Source organism: Embiotoca jacksoni, unplaced genomic scaffold (assembly GCF_022577435.1).
Source record: "Embiotoca jacksoni isolate LCO1_2020_lvr unplaced genomic scaffold, fEmbJac1.0.p SCAF_16, whole genome shotgun sequence".
Classification (NCBI taxonomy): Eukaryota; Metazoa; Chordata; class Actinopteri; family Embiotocidae; genus Embiotoca; species Embiotoca jacksoni.
In genome coordinates, this window is record NW_027185296.1 from 4766420 (window position 1) to 4787786 (window position 21367).

General features: G+C 39.6%; 1 protein-coding gene across 1 annotated transcript; it reads left to right on the forward strand.

Annotated features, from left to right (window-relative positions):
• Positions 1-4774: 4774 nt before the first annotated feature.
• LOC138198768 (guanine nucleotide-binding protein subunit alpha-14-like) lies at positions 4775-20682 on the forward strand. Its single transcript, XM_069150387.1, has 8 exons — positions 4775-4965; positions 5324-5485; positions 9385-9569; positions 9916-10070; positions 11315-11443; positions 12667-12796; positions 14214-14367; positions 17229-20682. Exons 2-8 carry the CDS (start codon positions 5335-5337, stop codon positions 17432-17434), a joined length of 1110 nt encoding a protein of 369 aa, XP_069006488.1. The 5' UTR covers positions 4775-4965; positions 5324-5334; the 3' UTR covers positions 17435-20682.
• Positions 20683-21367: the final 685 nt, after the last annotated feature.

Below are 21367 nucleotides of genomic sequence, written 5' to 3' on the forward strand. Positions count from 1 at the left end.
CGTACTATTATATTTTACATGTTATGTTTGCATATAAAGTCTCTTCATCTTAATAGTAACTGGGAAATGAAGTATTAAAAGAACAATAGTAGCCTCTGAAATGTTGTGAAGTAGCGGCATGAAGTAGCAGAATTTGGAAATAATGAAAGCACAACTATTTCAAAGGCATTTTTAAGTAAACGTACATGTATAGCAGAGTTGGTAACTTTGAAATGTTTAAATGAAAGTGAATTCAGAGGTGAAAATGTGTGTTAGCAGTGATAGTTTCCCTCCATGAATCCACCCAAACCATGACGGAAACTCCTCCTCCTTGTTACTCTTCAGTTAAAGGTTTCTCATTCTTCCTGTTGATGTTTCGTTCATCTCTGACCAGGGACGAGGAGCAGTGCGACGAAAGGCCAAATATTTCTGAAGCGCTTCACTGTCATCACCAGTTGCAGTTCCAACCGTGTCAAGTCCCTCTGTGTGAATGAGAGCCGGCAGACAATGTGGTTGAGCCAAGTGACATCTTGTGGACATGCGATGGAGTCGCAACAGTGAAGTTTTGATGCGTCACACTGAACAAAGTTCTCTCTGTGTTTGGTTTGTGTCCCTTTTATGTTTAAAAGGAATTCATAACCTTACTACCTGTAGTCTCATTTGAAGACTATATAGGGTATTGTCAGATGAGGAGACAAGCAGTCCCTTTACATAATAGCAGGACTCCAATAGACACACAACAACTATAAACTTCTCATCCTGTTGTTGTTTTGCATCTGTTTTGACAACAAAGATTTAGTCGGACACACAAATAGTCACAATATTTGAGGTCATGTTGTGTGTCGTCATCTGTGAGGTTGTTTTATGTGTGTTTGTTGTGATTTTGTATCCCAACAGGTCATTTTACCCCATTATGTGTTGTTTTGTGTCTTTATGTAGTTGTTTTAGCCTCTCTTGTAATTTTATATTCATTTGTGGTCGTTTGACTACTTGCAGTTGTTTTGTATCTGTTTTTAGTTGTTTTATGTCTGTCTGTAGTTTTTTTTTTTTTTTTTTTTTTTTATGTCTGTTTGTTGTTCTGAATCTCTTTGTAGTCCTTGTGTGTATTTAAGGTAATTTTTTGTCAATTTATTGTCATTTAAAGCCTGTTTGTTGTCATTTTATGTTTGTTTGTAGTTGTTTTATATCTGTTAGAAGTTACTGTGTGTCTGTTATTGAATTTCTAAAAGTCCCATCAGGTTTTGTGGGTTAAGTGGACCTTTGACACTTTGGTTCAGTTGTCCAACCACTGTACAGGGTGTGGCTGCAGAAATAATCAAGCAATCAAGTAAATTCAACTACAGTACAGCTAAGCATTTCAATAATTAAAATAAAATATTTAGAAAGATAAGACGAATGTGATTGTATTATATCTAAATCAAAGTTTAAAGTTGACTAAGGTGTCTGATCTCCTGAGGCTCATATACCAAAAATGCATAGTGTAACATCAAAGAATGAAAAAGGATGTCAACAGACTCGTACTTGAAATGCTGACGAGAATCTTCAGACATGACTCATGACATTACAGGCAGACCTGCCAGCCCACATCTCACTAAGCTGCAATTTATAACTAAAGCCTCGACCTTCTTATGTCCCTATGTTTCTATTTTTTTTCTAAGCCTTTCTATTCTGTTGTGTGTCTGTGTGTTTTTCAGCTTCTTATTTTTTCCAAAGGATTTTAGGAGCTTCTCTTAGGTTAATGTGAGGAATTGTGAAAGTTTATTTAAGTCTCCAAAAATGATCTTTTCTTCAAAAGTCTTCTGAAATGAAAATATCTTCTGTTTCCCTCAGCAGCCATTGACAGGCTGACAAAGTCTCGGTTACTGCTGCAGGTATTCAAGATTTAAAATATAATTCAGGACCTAATGGCTCTTTATACTGTAATTCTACTATGTATAGTATCCTTAAGAGATTTGGATTCACCTCTGTCAGCAGATGAACACTACAGTTATTTACTTTCTGTACCTGGAAGTATGAGGCTGACAGTTACAGTCAGGCCACACCCACTCAGGGTTCCTCATGGCCCACTCTTTTTAGGCCTTTCTCTCTCTCCTTCACACTCTGAATCCTTTTTTTTTTTTCTTTCTTAACACTGGTTTTGCCATGATGAACTGATATTAAACACATCTTTGATAAAAGGAGTAAGAAAAAAAAAAAAGAATAAAGTCACTAAAAAGAATATTAGTGTTAGCACTATTGCTAATAATTATGAAACTGAAATAATATATTACAGTAAAAAAATATTTTTGTGTGTTTCTTATTTCCAACAACACATAAAATGCAAAACACAACTGCATGCAAAGATCAGATCATATTAATGTTTATATACAGTAAAAACTAAATACAGATTGATGTCCTTATAAAAACACTACAACTTCAGTAGGCACACCTTCAGTGCCATTATGTAACTCGTTTTGTTAAACTACATATAGATCTACTCAAATATCAACCGTACAAGATACAAAACAGATGGCGAGTATCTTGAGGGACTTTGTTACAGGAATAACCCCTCTGTAAACTTTCATTGTGTTCACTGCAAAAAATTTTTTATTGAACCTCTATTCACTTACTTTACTGTAAAACACTAAACAGGACCCCACCATACACACCTCTCTCACTCTTAACCTCACCTTGTTCCCATGGCAGTGCAGGGCTCAGGTGATCTCACAATCTGAAACCATGAACACCTGGAAAAACCGGTTCTGCTGCCGAGACAAAAGATTGACACCCAAATAGCAGCCAAGGAGTAGGAGTGACAAAATACCCGCTGTACACTTAATCTTCGCTGCACTATGAAAAATTGCTCTGATAGTGAGTGATTTGTCATGTGTTTGAGGTACTTTGGGTGTGTTCTAATTAATCATATTTGATCACATGTAGCCTAATACGTCTGTATAATTTAGCTGTTAGTATTTTTAATGTTTTAATAACTTGATCAAAATGTTTTGCATGGAAATTCTTATATGATATATAATGAAAAGCATTTTAAAAAGTGAATAGAAAGGACACAAAATTAACGTGATGAAGAAAATTCAAAATTCAAGAATAATTCAATAAAAAATATCTGTGTCCATGATTTCACTTCAGCTCACCTGAAACATGAAGCAGGGCAGCCTCTGCAGCAGCAGAAACAAGCCGTCGAAACTTTATCCGCGGACGCAGTGCACTCCTGCAGACCACTGTCAAACAAACTGAATTCAACAGAATCCAGTTCCGGTACAATCTTTTCAAAATAATATTGATATCTGGCCTAATGTTTTGGTGTTCGCCACAAATTGTAGACTATATAGACTTATGCAAAACAACAAAGTAAAAAAAAAAAAAAGTGATTTGAATTATCCAGTCTTATTCTGGAGTGACTATTTTGCAGAAATATTCTCAAACTGGAAAGAAAACTTCTGCCATTAAACCTAACTTTGTGAATTTTGTTCTGCTCTGCACACCACTTCATCTTTTCCTTAACTTGTCTTTAACTTGTGAAATTACTGAGACTTGTATTGCTCTGAATGGTGCCGGGTAGGCTGCAATGCCAGTGAAGTTGTATACTGTATATTTTATGTACAAAGTGTCACAAACATTAAAAACACCATGAACCAGGCTTTGGCTGGCGAAATGTCCTCACTGAGCCACAGACATTGGTCATTACATAAAAGTTGTTGTAGTGGTATTGGTTTCACTTGTAGTATTGTGTACTCTGTCATATCTGTTCACGTCATGAACAAACAGATCCGTAAGACCTGTGACCTTCTTCTTTACTTTGGAAGAATATAGCCGAGGAGTGCTCAGTATCAACGATGAATCAATGTCTGAAGGGAAGGAAACTATTGCTGCCCTCCCCTGGCAATATTTTAAAGCATGTCACAACTTCAGTCACAGTGTAACATGTGATGTCATTACAACCACAGGTGTAGTTGATGGCTGGATCAATAAGAACATACTGCAGGGTAAATTAAGTTTCAGATTGTTGGACTGACATGAGAATAGTGACTTTTGATCATCTCCCTGTTTTTTTCTTATCATGTTCCTGTAACCAATAATAATAATAACACAAATATTTATAACAATAATGATGATAATAAAGAGGATGGATTTTCTCTTCAAACTTTATCTTTTTGAACATGTGCTTTGGTGCCAGAAATATTCAGATCACTTTCTGAGATTAAAGTATCTCTTTTACAAGTAATAGTTATTCTTTCAAAATGTTACTTAAGTACTCACTACTTGAATAAATATGACCGTTAACTGTAAAAAAAAAGAAGAATACAAGTAAAGACTCAAAGGCAGAAAATCCCCCCTCTGAGAGTTAGTAAGTGGACTACTATTATTAATGAATGTTCAGTGTTGTAGTCTATCAAACTGTTGGTAGCTATTTTATACATTATTGAAAAGGGCATTGAATGTGCGGGATATGTTTTGAATGTAAGATATTAATCTGTAATGAATAGCAGGCCTAATTACAGCTGTTAGAAAAAAAAGTACATGTTAAATATTGAAATAATGTGTAAATTTAAAGCATGAAATGACAATATTCAGGTAAAGTGCAATTGTCGTCAGTATTTGTGTCAACTTTTACGTATCGACCCACAGTGAAATGGAGTGGAAACAACGTGCTCTTATTTTATAGGCGCAAGCGTCCAATTTCGGCGCGCCTGCCTCCTTTCCGCTGCGTCGCGCTGAGCGCATTCCCGTTACGGAGTGTTTTGAGCGGAACGCGGCGGCAGCACATTCCTATGTAGGCGCGGTGGACTTTCCCGAGCTGCAGGTTGTTTCGTGTGTTTAAAGTCCGTGTCAGTTCTGGATAATGACGCCGCCTGTGAGCTCCGGCGACGGGAGCTGTTAGCCGCAGGGGGGAGAGGGACAGGGGAGGACACGCTGGGACATGGACCGCGAAGAGCAATCAGAGCCCGGACCTGCTCATCTTCAGGGAGTGTGACACACTGATTGGAGGTACGGAGCTGCGTTGTGTTCCGTGTGTAACATCCAAACTGCCCTCGAACAAACTTGTATAGACACGGCAGCTTGAGGTGATAGGAAATACAGTTAGTTATGTGAAGAATTTAAAGATACAGACGGCTGAGGCGTTATACTGAGCTCATGATACACAAAGAACCATTTAAAGTTAACATCTGGTTTATGTGTGTAAAGATCTCAGGCTGTGTGATAAATCCTGACAGGCCCTGATGAATCAAGTGGGGCACAATAGATTTTATTATGAATATCAAATGGGCTCTGGGCGTCTTTGGTTTATTGTCAGCCCTTATCGGCTCATGAGAACTGATGGGTTATCCATTAACTGTAATTTCAGTGCACTCGGCCATGGCGGGCTGGTGGTGGTGGTGCCGCCGCACCTGTGCCTGCTGCCTGTCCGAGGAAGAGAAGAAGACCGTCGCTGTGGACAAAGAGATCAAGAGGATCCTCAAGCATCAGAAGAAGAAGGAGAGAAAAGAGATTAAAATCCTGCTCCTGGGTCAGTGCCTGCACACAGAGCACCTCACACTGCTGTTAGGCCGTCACACTAATATACATGAGAGCCGCAGAAAAAATACACAGTAGAGCAAGTGAAATAGACATTAGATGGCATTCAAATCTGACAAGAAACGCCCTGTATACAAATTAAAACTGCTTGGCCTGTTTGGTAGCCTGCAGCCCAGACAGTGACAAAACTATGCAAGGCATGTGTCATCATGTGAGTAGGAGAAGAATGGTCCGGATTGGGGCTGGTTATACCTGCAAACTGGGGACTAGAAACACACAGCCCATATAGCTACAAGCCTATTTTACAACTGGTTAGACGACTCAGAACCTGACTGGCAGCAGACCGGCCTTTTACGTTCATGAAGTCAAATGCAGCCAAATTCACGGGCTGAAGATATCAATGGGCTGATAGTTAAAGTTGGATTAAAGGGACATAATGCTGAAATTATTAGTCGACCGTAAAAAAATGAACTGACAAATGGACTTTTACTTGTCGTGTGGCCATAACTTAATATCTGTGGCTTCTCTACTGTTTGCTAGACAAAACAAGCAATTTAAAAACATCGTTTTGGTCTCAACGAAATGTGATAGACTTTTCTTTTACAACCTCAAGCTAACTGATTAATTGAGTAAATTAATGAATGGATTAATGAACAAGGAAAATAATTAACTTCATAAAATTCTCAGTAATTAAAAAGGAGGTCCAGGAAGATGCATTTTTCATTGAATTACAATTTTTTATCCTGATAATCATTTCATTAATCATCAAGGCATTTCCTCAATATTGATATGGAACTAAAGTGAGGATGTTTTTCACACTGAATGAGATTGTTTCCAAGTCTTATGAGACAAAAGAAAAATCCTATTTCTTTTATTCAACACCTGCAACTATTGATTTGACTTGTTATTGATTAATGTGTTGATGATTGATTAATGGTTTTTGTTTGACCCAAAGTTCAAAACCTAAAGATACTCAGTTTAGAATGAAATAAAACACAGAAAAGTTGCAAATTCTTACATTTTACAAAACCAGAGAATATTTGGCTTTTTTTCTTGCTTATAAATGACATTTAATCTTTTATCACAAGTATTGTTTACTTCTTTCAATTGAATAATCAGTTAAACAACCAGTTGTTTCTGCACTGATATAAACCACAGCATCTTAATACGACAACTGGGCTGATGGTGTCCAGCAGTGTTTTATTTTGAAAGACCACGACTGTTGATAAAATGTAATTCACTGTAACGAAAGAGAGAAGGAACACTCAGCGAAACTACAACTAGTAAATGGTCACATGTTTAATGTGTGTAATGTGTTTGTTGTGTTTAGTCTGTTATCAGCCAAGTACATAAATAAGATGTATAAGGATCAGGGGGAAACCCTGCAATGATCTGGAGATCCCGTCAACGATAATATTGAAATATTATTTCCTGTATCGTTAAAAATGACACATCCAAACAGCACCGCTCAGTCACCTGAGCATCTACAATTGAGGCACTTCTTCTCCCACTCACTCTGGAAATGATAAGCAGAGACAAAGTGTGCATGTTATAGAGAAGCATTCAGCAGCATCTGTCAGTCACTTTGTTCTTCTGTTATGGTTTAATGGATTTCCTTTAAGGGCTTTTAGCTTTTTATCATGTAACCGTTGAATACAGCTGAGAAACGAAGCTGTAGCTTCCTGATGCTTGTTGCTAATGAGTTGATCAGTGAATGAGTCATTTAGCAGCAATGGCTCAAAGGAGAGTCTTTATCTATGATGTGTTTTAATTATATTCTCTAAAACATCACTTCTATATTTTAGTTTGAAGCCTCCTATTTAACAACAAACATAAAAACTCTGCTAACTGTGAACAAAGTCTCCTTCGGCATCCTGTTATTTCTTATTGAGTATTCATCCAACAACGTGGTTGACTTTTTCTTCCAGTGGAGACGTACGATTCAAACCCAACCTGCTCAACATCACATTTAATTGATGTTTATCTGCAACTCTAAACTCCATTAGTCGGTTTTTCTGACCACCTAGTCACTGATTCCAGCTTCTTGAAGGTGATTTTTTTGTTGTTGTTGTTTCTTTATTCCTCCATGACAATAAGACTTAATATCTTTTAGTTGTGAACTCTTGGTCGGGACAAAACAAAACATTTTAGGGTGCACCCTCAGCTTTTGGGAAATACCGGTGTCGGCGCGTTCGTTGATTTGTGAAAGAATAACTACTCCGAGAATCGTCAACCTACAAGTTGATTTATTACAACAATTGGAGAGTCAAAAGTCATCCTGTACAGGGAAACCTCTCAGTTCGTGAGCAGCACACAGTTAAGCTTGCTGAACATCGATCCAGAGAAGAGTACCCATCTTACTGTTATACAGAGTTTTATATGAAAATGTGCTGTTATCTGTTGGTCCAAAAAACTGTTGGAAAGGGGCCGTGGTTTAGACTTCACTCTCTCTTGTTGGTGCACAGGCCAGTCCCAGCCTCTCGACACACGATCTCAGCCATTCCTGTGAGACAGCGCTCTAGGTGGCAGGAAGCCTGCCTAGTTTGTGGTGCACTTGTTTTTCTGGCCTTGGTGTCATGTAACTGAACATCATCTTCTAACTGCTATATCTTTGTTATCATGTGCGTGTATGCCTCCTTCCTGATGACTCAGATCTTTGGGTATGGTGATCTGTTCCTCTTTATCAGTAACATATACACACATGAACATTGTGGGCAGTAATACAGTTTATGCACACAGTCCATCATTCTGATCCTTTATGATGTATAAACCTGAAGCTGCACAGTAGTATAAGAGCATAAGAAACAGTATATTTTATACAGTCTAACACCGGTCAATGTTTTCCACAATTTTCTGACATTTTAAAGACCAAACAAGAAAATGATGGACAGAATAATTTATAATGAAAGTAATTATCATTCGCTATTCTACTGGGGACAGCAGGACTGACTGCAAACATAACGGTGGCATATTATAAAAAAATGTATGGTGAAGGTGTCAAAAAGCTGTAACTTAGCCACACATCCAGCAGACACGGGGCAACAACAATTCAATATTTAGAGTCATGATCTGCCAAAAAGACAAGTACAATTTTAATACAATATTATGAAAAATATCTAATCTAATGACTTTTTAGCTGCTAGGAGCTTCATTTTGTTCACTGGCAAGTTGTCTCTGTTCGAAATAGGCTGTGTACAAAATAGGGTCGATTCAGGTGTTGAGACAAAACATTGTAGTTGCCTTAAAACCAAAACAATGATCTGAAAGGTGCTATAATTCTCTGGAGAACGGAATCATACTGCATTCGCAAAAGAAAGTCTTAGAAATGTATTCTCGTATTTACGACGTACTATCTCATAATTACAAGATGTGGATCACATAATTCTAAGCAAATTATCTGATAATTGTGAGCATATGTACAGTAGCCTGATGGGGCAGTACCACAGTGATCCAGTGAGTTGTTTGTGTATCAAATAATACACAGTAGAAGTTAATATCTCGCATAGTAGACCTAATTTAGCAAAATCAAAACATATATAAGCTAAAAAAAAAATATGTTGCAGCCCACAGTGTTACTTATTGTATCCATGGCAACATTATACTTGAGGTTTCTTGTAACAGTTTACATCAGTAAATGCATGTCCAGACGTTTTCAAGATCTTGTCTCATAATTATGAAATAAGCTCTCTTTTGTGCATACAAAGCACACATTTCTGTGATTCACTTGACTTGACCAACTTGTCTTTGGACTGTGGCTGAAAAACAGAGCAGCTCCAGGAAGCCATTAGAAAAAGAGAGAGGATGAATTAAGAAAGGCCGCAGTCAACATCAATGATTAATTTAATGGATGGTATTTTGGAAGTATTTTTGTTCATTATTATTTCTCCTCAGGAACTGGGGAGAGCGGCAAAACCACCTTCATCCGACAGATGAGGATCATCCACGGTCGCGGCTTCTCAGAGGAGGACAGGAAGGCCTTTGCCAAATGTATCTTTCAGAACATCTTTACTGCCATCAAGGCCATGACAGGAGCCATGACAGCGCTCAGAATCCCCTACTCCAACCCGGAGAACGAGGTAAACTCAGGTTACCAGGCCACAGACCTGCACCAGCATCAACACACACAGGCACACGCACTCACTCATAAACACAGGTGTCATCACATCAAGTGGAAATCGTGGGATTATGTCCACACTGAAGAAGAGGCATCAAACACACCGAAACAGAGATAATCACACAGCATGCTGTATTCTATAAATAGACCATCAGCACACGTTCGACTACAAACTCCACACAGAAACCTGTAGCAGGATGTGCTTCCTCTAGTTTAAGAGGTTTGTCACTGTCATATCTAATGTTTTGGTCACAAACAATTCAGTACATCATGACATCTCGCCCTAAACATCTGTCGCTGTCCCCCAGATGTACGCCAAGTGGATACAGGACGTAAACACAGTGCAGGTCACGCATCTGGAACGAGGATACGTCGACGCAATCCGCCGCCTCTGGGCAGACTCGGGAATACGGGCCTGTTACAGCCGGCGCTGCCAGTACCAGCTCCTGGACTCCACAGAGTAGTGAGTAGCTGTGTTGTCTTAGCTAATGATGAAACACTGTCACAGCAAACTGCCAACAGTGATATCACAATAAAGGAGTCAATGATAGACATCTGAATATCTGTGAGAAAACAACAGATAAATATCAGAAAAGCAGAACTAGTGCATTATTTAATGCACACTTTACCTTAGAGACATCCGTGTTAAGACTGGTTCCAAAGGATGTGACACTATATGCATATTTTCTCACTTATTAACTGAGTGCATATGCTGCTCCTGTTTTAAAAAAAAAAAAAATGTTTTATTTGTTTGTGTTTTTCCAACACACTGTATGCTAAATCACGTGGGCATTTAATAAAACAGATCACATGCAGGTGTTACTTTTGTCAAAACCTGACCTTTGTACCAAAACTCACAAGTGAGCGTAGAAAAAAAAAGTCTGTTTAGACAAGTTGTTTAAAGTCTGTGCGTCTGCTGTGATTGTGATTACTGGTTTCCATTTTGAAGATATTATCTCGTGCTCTGGGAAAACATTTCCATGACTTTCTGAAATTATATGGAACAAACAATGAATCTATTTGTCCAGTAAATCATCAACCGAAAAATGACTGATGAAAATAAGTTTTAGTCCCGACCACAGACTGGAGATAAAAGTGGACGTAGCTTTGGGGTCAGAAAAGTGAGGCCAGTGCGGAAATGCCTTAAACTGCAATACCAACCAGGGACACTAGGGGGTCGGCTCCAAAAAGGCTCAGAGCCCAGAGTTAACCTCAGATTGTTTGTTTTCATCGACATGAAAAGATTTAACACAGCAGTAGGTATGAGCCTCACACTCAGAGTATCTCAGGTTTCACAGAACAAAGGCCGGACTCAGCCTGCCTCTTCTTTCCATCTTCTCTGCTGCTGTTGTGTTCTGTGTTTACCCGGCAACTCAGTCGACACGGTGTGTGCACGATAAGGGAAAGGCAGTCAACATTAGCTAATGACAGCTTGAATCAACACGAGCCATAAAGCCGTCGTCTGTACACAGGCCAATGTGGACTCTGTGCTCCCTTCTCGTGTTTTTAATCACTGTTTGTTGCTATCACCACGAATTCATCATACATCTTGTGTCGCTTCAGTTTGCTTTACACGATTCAGGCTGGATGTAAAGCAAACAGAGGCCATTTGTTTTACTAGACGTCTCCTCTGGCATCAGAAACTGACTTTTTAGCGCTGCTGTAAAACTTCTTTTTTTTTTTTCTCCTCTCCTTCCTCTCTTTCAGCTACATGAGTAATCTGGACCGCATCTCCGCCCAGGACTACATACCCACAGAACAGGACGTTCTGCGAGTTCGATTCCCCACCACGGGCATCCACGACTACTCCTTCACCATCAAGACCATCACACTAAGGTGGCCGGTCCTCAGATTACCAACCTCTCACAGGAACAAATCCAATACCGACACTATTCACCGCACTGGGGGCGGGGGTGTGTGTGGGGGGGGTGGTGGTACTATTGACTCTGGCAGGAGCTTTGTCTGCTCACGACTGTTTGGACGCAACAGGATCACATTTCTGATTGCCTCTGTACAGAGCTCCTGCTGGGAAGTGAGGTGTCTCTGTGTGTTTTATTTTGAACGTGGGGGGGGCTCAGACGGCAGCCGAGCAGGCAAAGATCCAAAGTTCACTTCGAAGGGACAATGTGTTGCCAGATGAAATGACATCTACTCCTCAGACCTGAAGAACGAATCCACCTAAATCCTCAAATGAAAAATAAAATACTAAATATTAAGTATTAAGTAATAAATACTTCCTCCAAATGAATATATATATGAAGGTATAAACAGGATATGTTCTTTTTAAATCTTTGGTTTTATTTCTGGATTTACAGTGAGTTTTGGAGAAAGTGGAAGAGGAAATTTCTTCCTTTAGAAAAGTCAAATGAGAAGAGTGACATGTTAGTGTGAAGTACAGGTACTGGGACAGTTACAATTGTTTGGTTGGTTTGGGTTCAACACTTCAGCACATTGAGTTTCACAAGGGAATGGATGGAGTTTTTATTATTTTGTCTTTGTTACAACGATGCTTACCCTGCACCCGGCTTATACAATAATAAAACAAATTAAAAAAAAAAAAAATTCTAATCTAATTTTCAAATCTTTGTCGACAACAAATTTAAAGAAATGACTCGTAACAATAAATTGGTTGTTAAAATAGTCGGTGATTCATTTTATGTCCATTAACTAATCGATTAATCATTGAAATTTTACAACAAAAATTATGACAAAAAAGGTTTTCTGTGTAACCCTGAAGAAATCAAAGCAATTAGTCCTTTTCAGGCTTTTGAGACAAAGATACCAAACTGAAATATGTCATTCATCATTTCAAATCTGAAGTGCAGAAACAACAGAAATCTGTCATTGGCTAAATTCTCTCACACTATTCTGTATGTATCTTAGAGAACACAGTTCACTGTCTGTAAATATTAACACCCCAAAGTTTTGGGATACTCTTTAGTTTGGCACTTTGCCTTTAATTGTTCTAGATCAGTGCTAAATAGCAGCTATTAACTGTTACCTTCATGAATAGAATAAATTAGTTTTGACTCTTTCTTCCTCGCTCTGGTCCCCGGCAGGATTGTGGACGTTGGCGGTCAGAAGTCGGAGCGTCGGAAGTGGATCCACTGCTTCGAGAACGTCACCTCCCTCATCTTTCTGGCTTCCCTCAGCGAGTACGACCAGTTCCTGGAGGAGAGGGAGACCATTGTAAGAGCACTGTGTCATATAAATGTGTCACTGTGGCCCTACTTTAGCCTCCTGCTGCCGAGGGTGGACAAAATAGAAAGAACACTCACACGATAAAGGATTTACTACCAGATAGTTTACCAGATCTTTCTGATCAAGTACGGCATCAAATATCAAAAGTGAAAGTACTCATTATGCAGAGTGGCCCCGTTCAGTGTTTATTATTATTACTTCTGCATTAACATATAGAGCTAATTTTAACCACTTTTTTCTGTTTATGCTCTTCAGGGTTGATGCAGAAAATTCAGAGATTACAGTTGATAAAACTAAGAGGAAGGAGCCGCTTGTATTTGACAGTCAGCGAGTAAAAACTGTTAGAAGTTTCAGACATCTTGGTTCAGTCAGTTTTGGACGACAAATTTTAACTTCTGTGAAAAAACAAACTCAATTTTATTTTTTGGAGATATAACAGTTTCAAGTGAGTCAGTGAGTCTGTTTACAAACTCTGACAGAGGGTGTTTTAATGTGGAGGCTTGGATTAACAGCAATAAGTGGGAATAAAATAGTCGCCACTGCCAGCAAAATAATCAAGAAGCCTCAGATGAAGCTGTGCGAGCTGCACAACACCGACCTGTTTCCTCTGTTTGAGAGTCTGAACTCTGGGAGGCGACTTTTAGTGATAGAAAATATGTTTAAAAGGTCTATCAGCATTTTTACACTTAAAAAAAAATCAGAGACAGCAAACTTTCTTTTTGATTTTAGCTATTATTTCTGTAAATGTTTACTTTACAGTACTGGACTGCATTCTCTCCATTCATGTCTTCTTCTTCTTAGGACTGTGTTGGTGCCACATTTGTTTCTGTGTCCTACATGTTGAGGAGCTACTTTTATTATGTCGCTGAGCCATTCTTTTCTGTTTCATGAACTGATCAGATGTTTTGATGACATCAAGACGTTGGATAAATAGAGTACATCCATTGAAATTTGCTGCTGGCGACCATGTATTAATCTCTACATCGGTGTATCTTGTATGCTCTCAGTGGTCACTTCATCCTTCCACCAGCAGGTTTCACTCTTGTACAAGGAAGCCTCTCTCTTCTCTCTCAGCCTCTGCAGCCGCCCTTTCACCTTCGTCTTCATCTTCTTCTCTCCCATCCTGTCACTAAACTGTTAATCCCTCTCGGACACTTTTTGGTCCGCCAACATATTCATTAACGTCCACAGCGATAAACTTCCACTTCTCTTTCTTTAAAAGAATGATTTCTCCCTGCTTCATATTCACCTTGTCATCCCTTTAAAACTTTGTCTTTAAGTCAAAATCGTCTCAAAACCACATCTGTGTAACTCTTCTATGTTCAATAAATTCTTCTCTGTTGAGCTGAAGCAAAAAAGCGCTGCAGACTCCTGGATAAAATCGAAACTCCTGTCTCCTCCTCAGAACCGCATGAAGGAGAGTCTGGCTCTGTTCTACACCACCATCCACTCTCCCTGGTTCCTCAACACCTCCATCATTCTCTTCCTCAACAAGACCGACATCCTGGCGGACAAGATCCAAACCTCTGACCTGCAGAAATACTTCCCCAATTTTACAGGTCAGCCCAGCTCACATTTGTTTCTTCTTATTTATTACAGTGAGTTGATACTATAGGAACAGCAAATGTTGGAAGACCGAGACGAGAGGTGAAACATTTAGTCGATCAAAGAATTAGTTATAAATGGTTATAAACAGAACTAAATTCTGATAAGTTGTAAATCAAAAATGAAGATGGAGATTTGCTGCTTTAATTGTGGATTGAGGAGTTTTGGGTTTTGTGATAAAAATCGTAGATTTGGAGTGAAAAAGTCAAAGGACACCAATTTGGGTGGCAAAACAACAATGTTTATAGACAGAAATCGATCAAGGAGAGACAGTGACAACTGTAAATGTGTCTTATCAATCCATCTTTCTCCCATGTCCAGTTATAATGTTGTCCTCCAGAATGTTCTGTATTTACAGATAAGCTTGTCTCATCCTTGAAACTTGGTTAAACCTGGGAACACTAAACTGTCTCTGTCTACAGCCATAACACACTTTGCCTTGTGAATGTTCCCACTCTAAATTAAATGTCACATTCCCTGGCTCTGACTAGTTTGTTTTCACAATCAACTATTGTAATATTCTCTCTCAAACGTCTCCCTTGAATTAAAATAGTCACTGCTCGCTCGCAGGTTTGCTCTGCTCACTTTCAAAACTGTACCCTTGCACTCACATTTCCTCTGCTCCAGTTTAACCCTCCGCCTTGCACTCAGACTGCTTCCGTGCACTTGCAAAACTTCTGCTCTCAGATCTCTGCTTGCGCTCCATGGATTTTTGTGAAATAACCCAGCAAATCCGCGAGCGAGCAGCGACTATTTGAGTCCGAGGGGAGACCTTTGAGAGAGAATATTACAATAATTGATTGTGAAAACAAGAAATCATGCTCTCAATCTGAGAGAGCATGCTCTTGACTTATGGCAGTGATGTACCCCCATAAATAATGAATTACAAACTTGGAGTAAACAGACTGATTCAACAAGTTTGTGCATACCTGTCCAGTTACTGAGGTGTGTGTGTGTGTCTCTGTGAAGAGTTTCACCGGCATCAACAGGCGCAACTGCAGCCAGTTGTTTGCAGGTGTTTATTCTCATCACAGTGTGGACGGTGCTGTGATATTGTTTTACTGTGGCCAATTTGCTTTCGCCATCTCATCCCATCCCAGTGCACTCAGTAGAAATGTATCATTTCCAAAAAATTATCTGGAAAGTGAACTCATCTCCAGTGTGTTTCCTGAGTCTCAACTGCAAACAGTCTCTCTCCAACGCTGTCAACAAAGATAGCGAAAGTTCTTTCTTTCTTTCTTTCTTTCTTTCTTTCTTTCTTTCTTTCTTTCTTTCTTTCTTTCTTTCTTTCTTTCTTTCTTTCTTTCTTTCTTTCTTTCCTGCTTTCTTGTCTTCTCTCCTTCCTTCCTTCCTTCCTTCCTTCCTTCCTTCCTTCCTTCCTTCCTTTTCTTATCTGTCTCTCTCAGTTATAAATGAGTCACTTCAGGTACTCGGTGGACTTAATAATGAGGCGGAAGTCTTTAGCTCTGCTGGTATGAAAGGCTGTAAGAGCATCACCCTACAGTGCCCCTCCTCCCCTACCCCCCTACCCCCCCTACACACACGTGCAACCTCCACCACCCTCCCTTCTTCTGTTACCCATGGCAACCACAGATACTGGGTTTCCCGCAAGCCGAGGACCCCCACCTAAACACACCGGGTCTACACATGTGTGTGTGTGTGTGTGTGTGTGTGTATGTGTGTGTATGTGTATGTGTGTGTGTGTGTGTGTGTGTGTGTAGGGAATTAAGGACTGCAAGTGAAAACCTGCAGTTGTGTGTGTGTCTGCAGTGTATCCACTGTGTTTTACCACCAGCATTAGCAGGCTAAAATAATGACTCATACAGGGTCAAGCTCCTTGATATCAATTTAACCTTAATGGCGACTCTGAGCATCTCCAACCAGCGGCTGATATTTCCTGGTAATGCTGCTTCGTTCCTGTGTGAAGACTCTGTGGCCCTTATTACTGCGGCTATAACTACATTTGTATTGTATTTGTTTTGTTAAAAGGTCTAATCCTGTTTCTGAACAGTGAGAAACTGAATTTAACACTGAAATTATTAAAACAGTGATATATTATTGCAATAAATCTAAACAGCTATTGCGTACAGGTTTTCCACATATGGTTCACAGCTTTGTTTCTAATTTTTTATCGTTATGAGTATAAAATACAGTAAAAATGGGTATAAAAACCTCCCAATAGCTGGTTTTATTTAGCAAACAATCCAAAGCCGCAAATGTTTGGTAATTTTCTGAAACAATTACTAAACTGATGAATTTATATTCAAAATAGTTGCAGATTCATTTGCATTCGATCCACCAAATCTTGTTGCAGATGCAACTTAATGTCAATTTAAATTGAATATCTTTGACTTGTTGATTGTAGCTTGACCTAAACAGCTACAAAGGGGCCCTGGGACCTTTTGATGGACCTTTGACACTAAATAGATAAAATAATTAATTACTAATTAGTTTTGTCTCTCATTTGGACCCCTACTCCTGTTGTGTGATGGTGTTGTGATGTTCCAAGTGAAGTGAGCAGGGTATTTTCAGCGCTTCAACTTTTGCTTCATGTATATCACACCATCATGATGACTTGACACAGGTAGTGATCAAGTTGACTTAGTAATATTCACTGGGATAGAAATCAGAACAACACTTAACATAAGCAGAACTTTTTCTAATGTAATAGGATCAGTGAAGGAAGACACTCGAATCCTGAACGTTGACTGTAAAAAGTACTGCTACGTTCCCTGATATCTTCCCTCCCATTTTATTTACTCCTCTGCTGCCTTTTTGTTGTCCCCCTCCGTCTCTCACCTCCCCTCTGTGACAGGTAAGAGGCAGGACCTGGAAGACGCCAAGAACTACATCCGCTCGCTGTACGAGCAGCAGGCCATCAACTGTGACAACAGGGAGGAGTGGAAGACTCTGTACCCGCACTTCACCTGCGCCACAGACACCAACAACATCCGCCGGGTCTTCAGCGACGTCAAGGACACGGTGCTGCTCAAGTCTCTCAGGGATTACGGAGTCATCTGACCTTTTACTGAGCGGTGAAAACCAGGAGGAAGAAAATGCTTCATGTGTCTGTCTGGACTGCTAACTTGTATGAGTGAAGGCTCTGATGAAGGTCAAAATGTGATTTCTATCCCCACACAAAAAAGGGATTTCTTCTGAAGTCTGGACAATCAGACCACCGGCCATGCTTCTGCCCACTCCTCCACTACTTTTCTCTCACCTCCACCATTACGACTACTCCACTCTCCCTTCCTCGTCCTCCCAAGTAGCAAACATTAAGTGGGAGACACAAGACTGTGTGATTACTGATCAGAGAGCGAGGAACATGTAATCACCCTCATTTCTTTCTTTCTCTCAGCTTCCAGCTTTCTCCCCAATTTGATTTTGTTTGGGTTTGAAGATGAAGAAGTGTTTGGGTCATGCGGTGACTGAATTGATCCATAATTGAAGCGGGAGGAGACATGCTATGAAGTGCTGTGCTGCCATTAACAGAGTAATGACTTGGGCAAGGGGAAACGGGGGCCCACACACATTGGTACTGCTACCACACACATTTTAAATGCTCTATGTGTTTCCACCAGTCATATTCAGGTATAGTAGAAGCTCACAGGCACAAAATATATGCTTTAAATGCAATCTTTATCATTAGACCTCCTCATCCTGTGATTTTCTTCCTATATTGTTTACCAATCAAAATCCCTATTGATTACAGTTATCTCACACTGGCAATATTTCTTTCCACATTATCTGTTTCAGCACATCTGTTCGTCACCGTTTCTCTCAACTATCGAGCAGAGTCAGTGCAACTTCCTCCTATTAAGCCTCTCTCAAGGTGCCATGACAGTAGTGTGTGATAATATCCTTACGTTCACCTTTAGAGGTCAGGAAAATTTGCAACCGGCAACTTGCTCCTTTTGTGTTAAATGTTATATCATGCAACTCCATGTGTTACATGAGGAAAAAAAGGAGAACGCGCTGGTTTTTTTTAATTGTTCCACACGCAGTGTGAATCACGGTGAGTCAAAGTCAAAGGGATGTGGATGAAAGGCAAGCTAATGTATCTTAAAAGTGTAGTTTTGCATTGTTAAAAGCACCTTTTCTTCCATTTCTTAACTTATTTCTCCACTTTAACTGATGAATTTCTTCATCAAACTTAATTGTAAAGTGGACTGTAAAGCAGTACAGTTCTGTGTAAGGAGGCAGACTGCAGGTGAATGTTTAGGTTCTCCATCAATTTGAGATATCCTGACCTGCTCCTCTGGGGTTTATAAAAGACAGGCAGCTGCTTGCCTCATCAATATCATGTCTGGAGCTATTTTCTGCTGCCTACAACTATCAACAAAAGTCAGTAAAAGCTGGTTCAAGTGCTTAAAGGGGAAGTCTATATTACACATGGTAAAAGCTCCAAAACTTCAGTGTGTAAAAATGCACCCGGCAAGTGAAATGCCCCGACTTCAGCCTGCTTTGAATGCTAAATTATCTCCAAATAAACACATGAATTGATGTCTGATTGCTCGCATAAGCCCACAAACATCCACCCAGTCTGAGGCCTCGGTTGCTTGGATTTTTCAGTGGGTTGTTGGCATATGGATTTTAGCCTCCAGAGCCGGCAGCTCCCATAAACTGCCTAATCAGAGCAGAGCTAGCTCAAAGGGAGGAAGGCCTTAAGGAGACAGGAGCTCAGTCTACGTCCACACTCGTATGTTGTTGTTTTTTTAATGCATAAGTTTTGCTTCGTCCACACTTTTCCAGCATCTTTGAACCCCCAAAACAGAGACTACTGAAAATGCTGCTGATACTGTTTTAGTTTGAAAAGTTCAAGATTTGCGTTTTTGTCTGGACGGGTTTTTTGAAAACGGTGACGATGACACTTAAGTTCACTTCCTTTTTGGGCCTTATGAGTCACTATTTGTCCTGACTAGTCACGACCCATTTCTTTAAGTAAACAAACGACATCACCCTCAAGTTAGTTTATAATGCTACTACTGCCTACATGCACATGATGCACGCTCGTATTAAAATGATTTGCAACAGTTTACCGTTTGCAGCAGCATTATGAACTACATGGAGCGCTGGTGTCACTGTATTTGGTGACCCTTCACATTCTGTAACCTGCCTTGATATTCTTACATAAATCACCTCCCTCCTCATGCCTTAAACCGAACCAACGTAACCAACACTGCACGTCACCGAATCACAGGTTCATGTGCAGTCTTTATGAATAGTCATGTGATATGTGTTTTCAGGTGTGGTCGGAGATTGGTTCAGTAAACAGTGCTAAAATGCTCCTCTGGGCAGAGATTGTTTTGAAATGATGACGTATTTCTGTGAACATGGCCTGAAACAGCCTGACTAAGACGGAGTCCAAACTAAGAGTCTATATTAAATATCAGATAAATAAAAACATTTTTAACTGTAAATCGTGCAAAGAAATAGACCTAGAAATGTTGATATGTCCACTACAATTGGTCTCTTTAATGTGCCTTTTTGAAAACTTCACAAATATACAGCCATGAACAGCTTTCTAATAGTACTACTTGAAGTTGGTAGATAGCTGCACCCATGCCATCGATCTCTATTCAAAATTCCTGTCAGCTTAATACACATTTAATAATTTGTTAACATCAGTACCATAAGTATGATCACAGTTTTAAAAAGTCAGAAGTGAATGAACTTAAAGTTTGTTTGTCCTACGTTCATCTAACAAGTTCACCCAAAGATGGTGGGAACAGGCGATCGGCTCTGAGGAGGGAACGATATCAAGTCGAGGTGGCAGATGGAACTCGGTGTCAGTGGGTGGAGGAGGGAGTTTTATAATATTGATCAGAAGTGTGAGTTCCACCCCCCGTCTGCGTCAAAGGCACCGTGTGCTTAGCGGAAAACTGATATTGAAATTCATGAAATGAACAGATGTTGACGGAAAGCTCACAGTGGCGGTTTCAGCTGCTGTTTGGTTGATTGTGTATGTTTTGAAATACACACTTCTGCACTTTGCCTTCAGATGTAGTAGCTACATTTTGAAATCTTTGAGGTGCCTTGAAACACAAAAGTGTAGGTTTTACTGTAATTTACTGACGACTACTTCTAATGATTGATTTGCAATTGCTGTATTTTTTTAATATTGTTGATCAAGAGCACACAAGCTGTGACTACAGAGTGTGTTTGCTGATTAACTACTTTTGATGAATTATTTTGTGTATACTTGGGTAGAGGAAGTGGGCAAATAGTTTTTTTCTCGAATTAATATTAAAAACTAACTTTTGAACACACTCCTCTGCTTTCTTTTGTTTATCTGCTTGGCAGATACGGCCGGAGACTCTCCCTGTCTGTCTGTGTGATGTGTTTGCTCCCAGCCACACTGTGAGACTCTGTCACCAAGACGAATAAGGTCTTAACTGGCGGCAATCACACGCTCGCTGTTACCTGCAGTTTGCAAACAAAACAGTGCAGGATTTGCATGAGACTGACACTCATTTCCATAAAACAGTCTGTGTGCAGACTGACAAAATTCCTCTGTAAACACAGGTGAAACCTCCACTAAGGACAAAATGTTGACTGTCTGTTTAAAAAAGTCTGATTTTATAGACTTTATTGAATAAAATATGTTATAGATAGTATCTATGAGGGTAGCGCAGGTTTCATACAGTCAGATGATAGATATTCAATCTGTTTTATTCCTCCATCTGACTTGCAGAACCAAAGTAGTTCCTCATTACTGAGAGACAAAATATTAGCCTACACACTGGCATATATGTTGGCTGATGTAAAAAAAAAATTGTTTACATAATATAAGAAAAACATGGTTTAGGTAAATTAAAAACTTGCATTTTTAAATGGTTTATGATTGTTATTTATAATCAATACATTCCCAGTGAAGTTCAGTTATAGGGCAGTGATGTCAGTGTGGACAATAAACAGTAAAATATCTTGCCTCCATCACATCTTTGTCAAAAG

Coding starts and splice junctions, on each gene's coding strand:
- LOC138198768 (XM_069150387.1), top strand. CDS start 5,335: ATGGCGGGCTGGTGGTGGTGGTGCCGCCGCACCTGTGCCTGCTGCCTG. Junction 9,570..9,915: donor ACTCCAACCCGGAGAACGAG/GTAAACTCAGGT, acceptor GCTGTCCCCCAG/ATGTACGCCAAGTGGATACA. Junction 14,368..17,228: donor ATACTTCCCCAATTTTACAG/GTCAGCCCAGCT, acceptor CCTCTGTGACAG/GTAAGAGGCAGGACCTGGAA.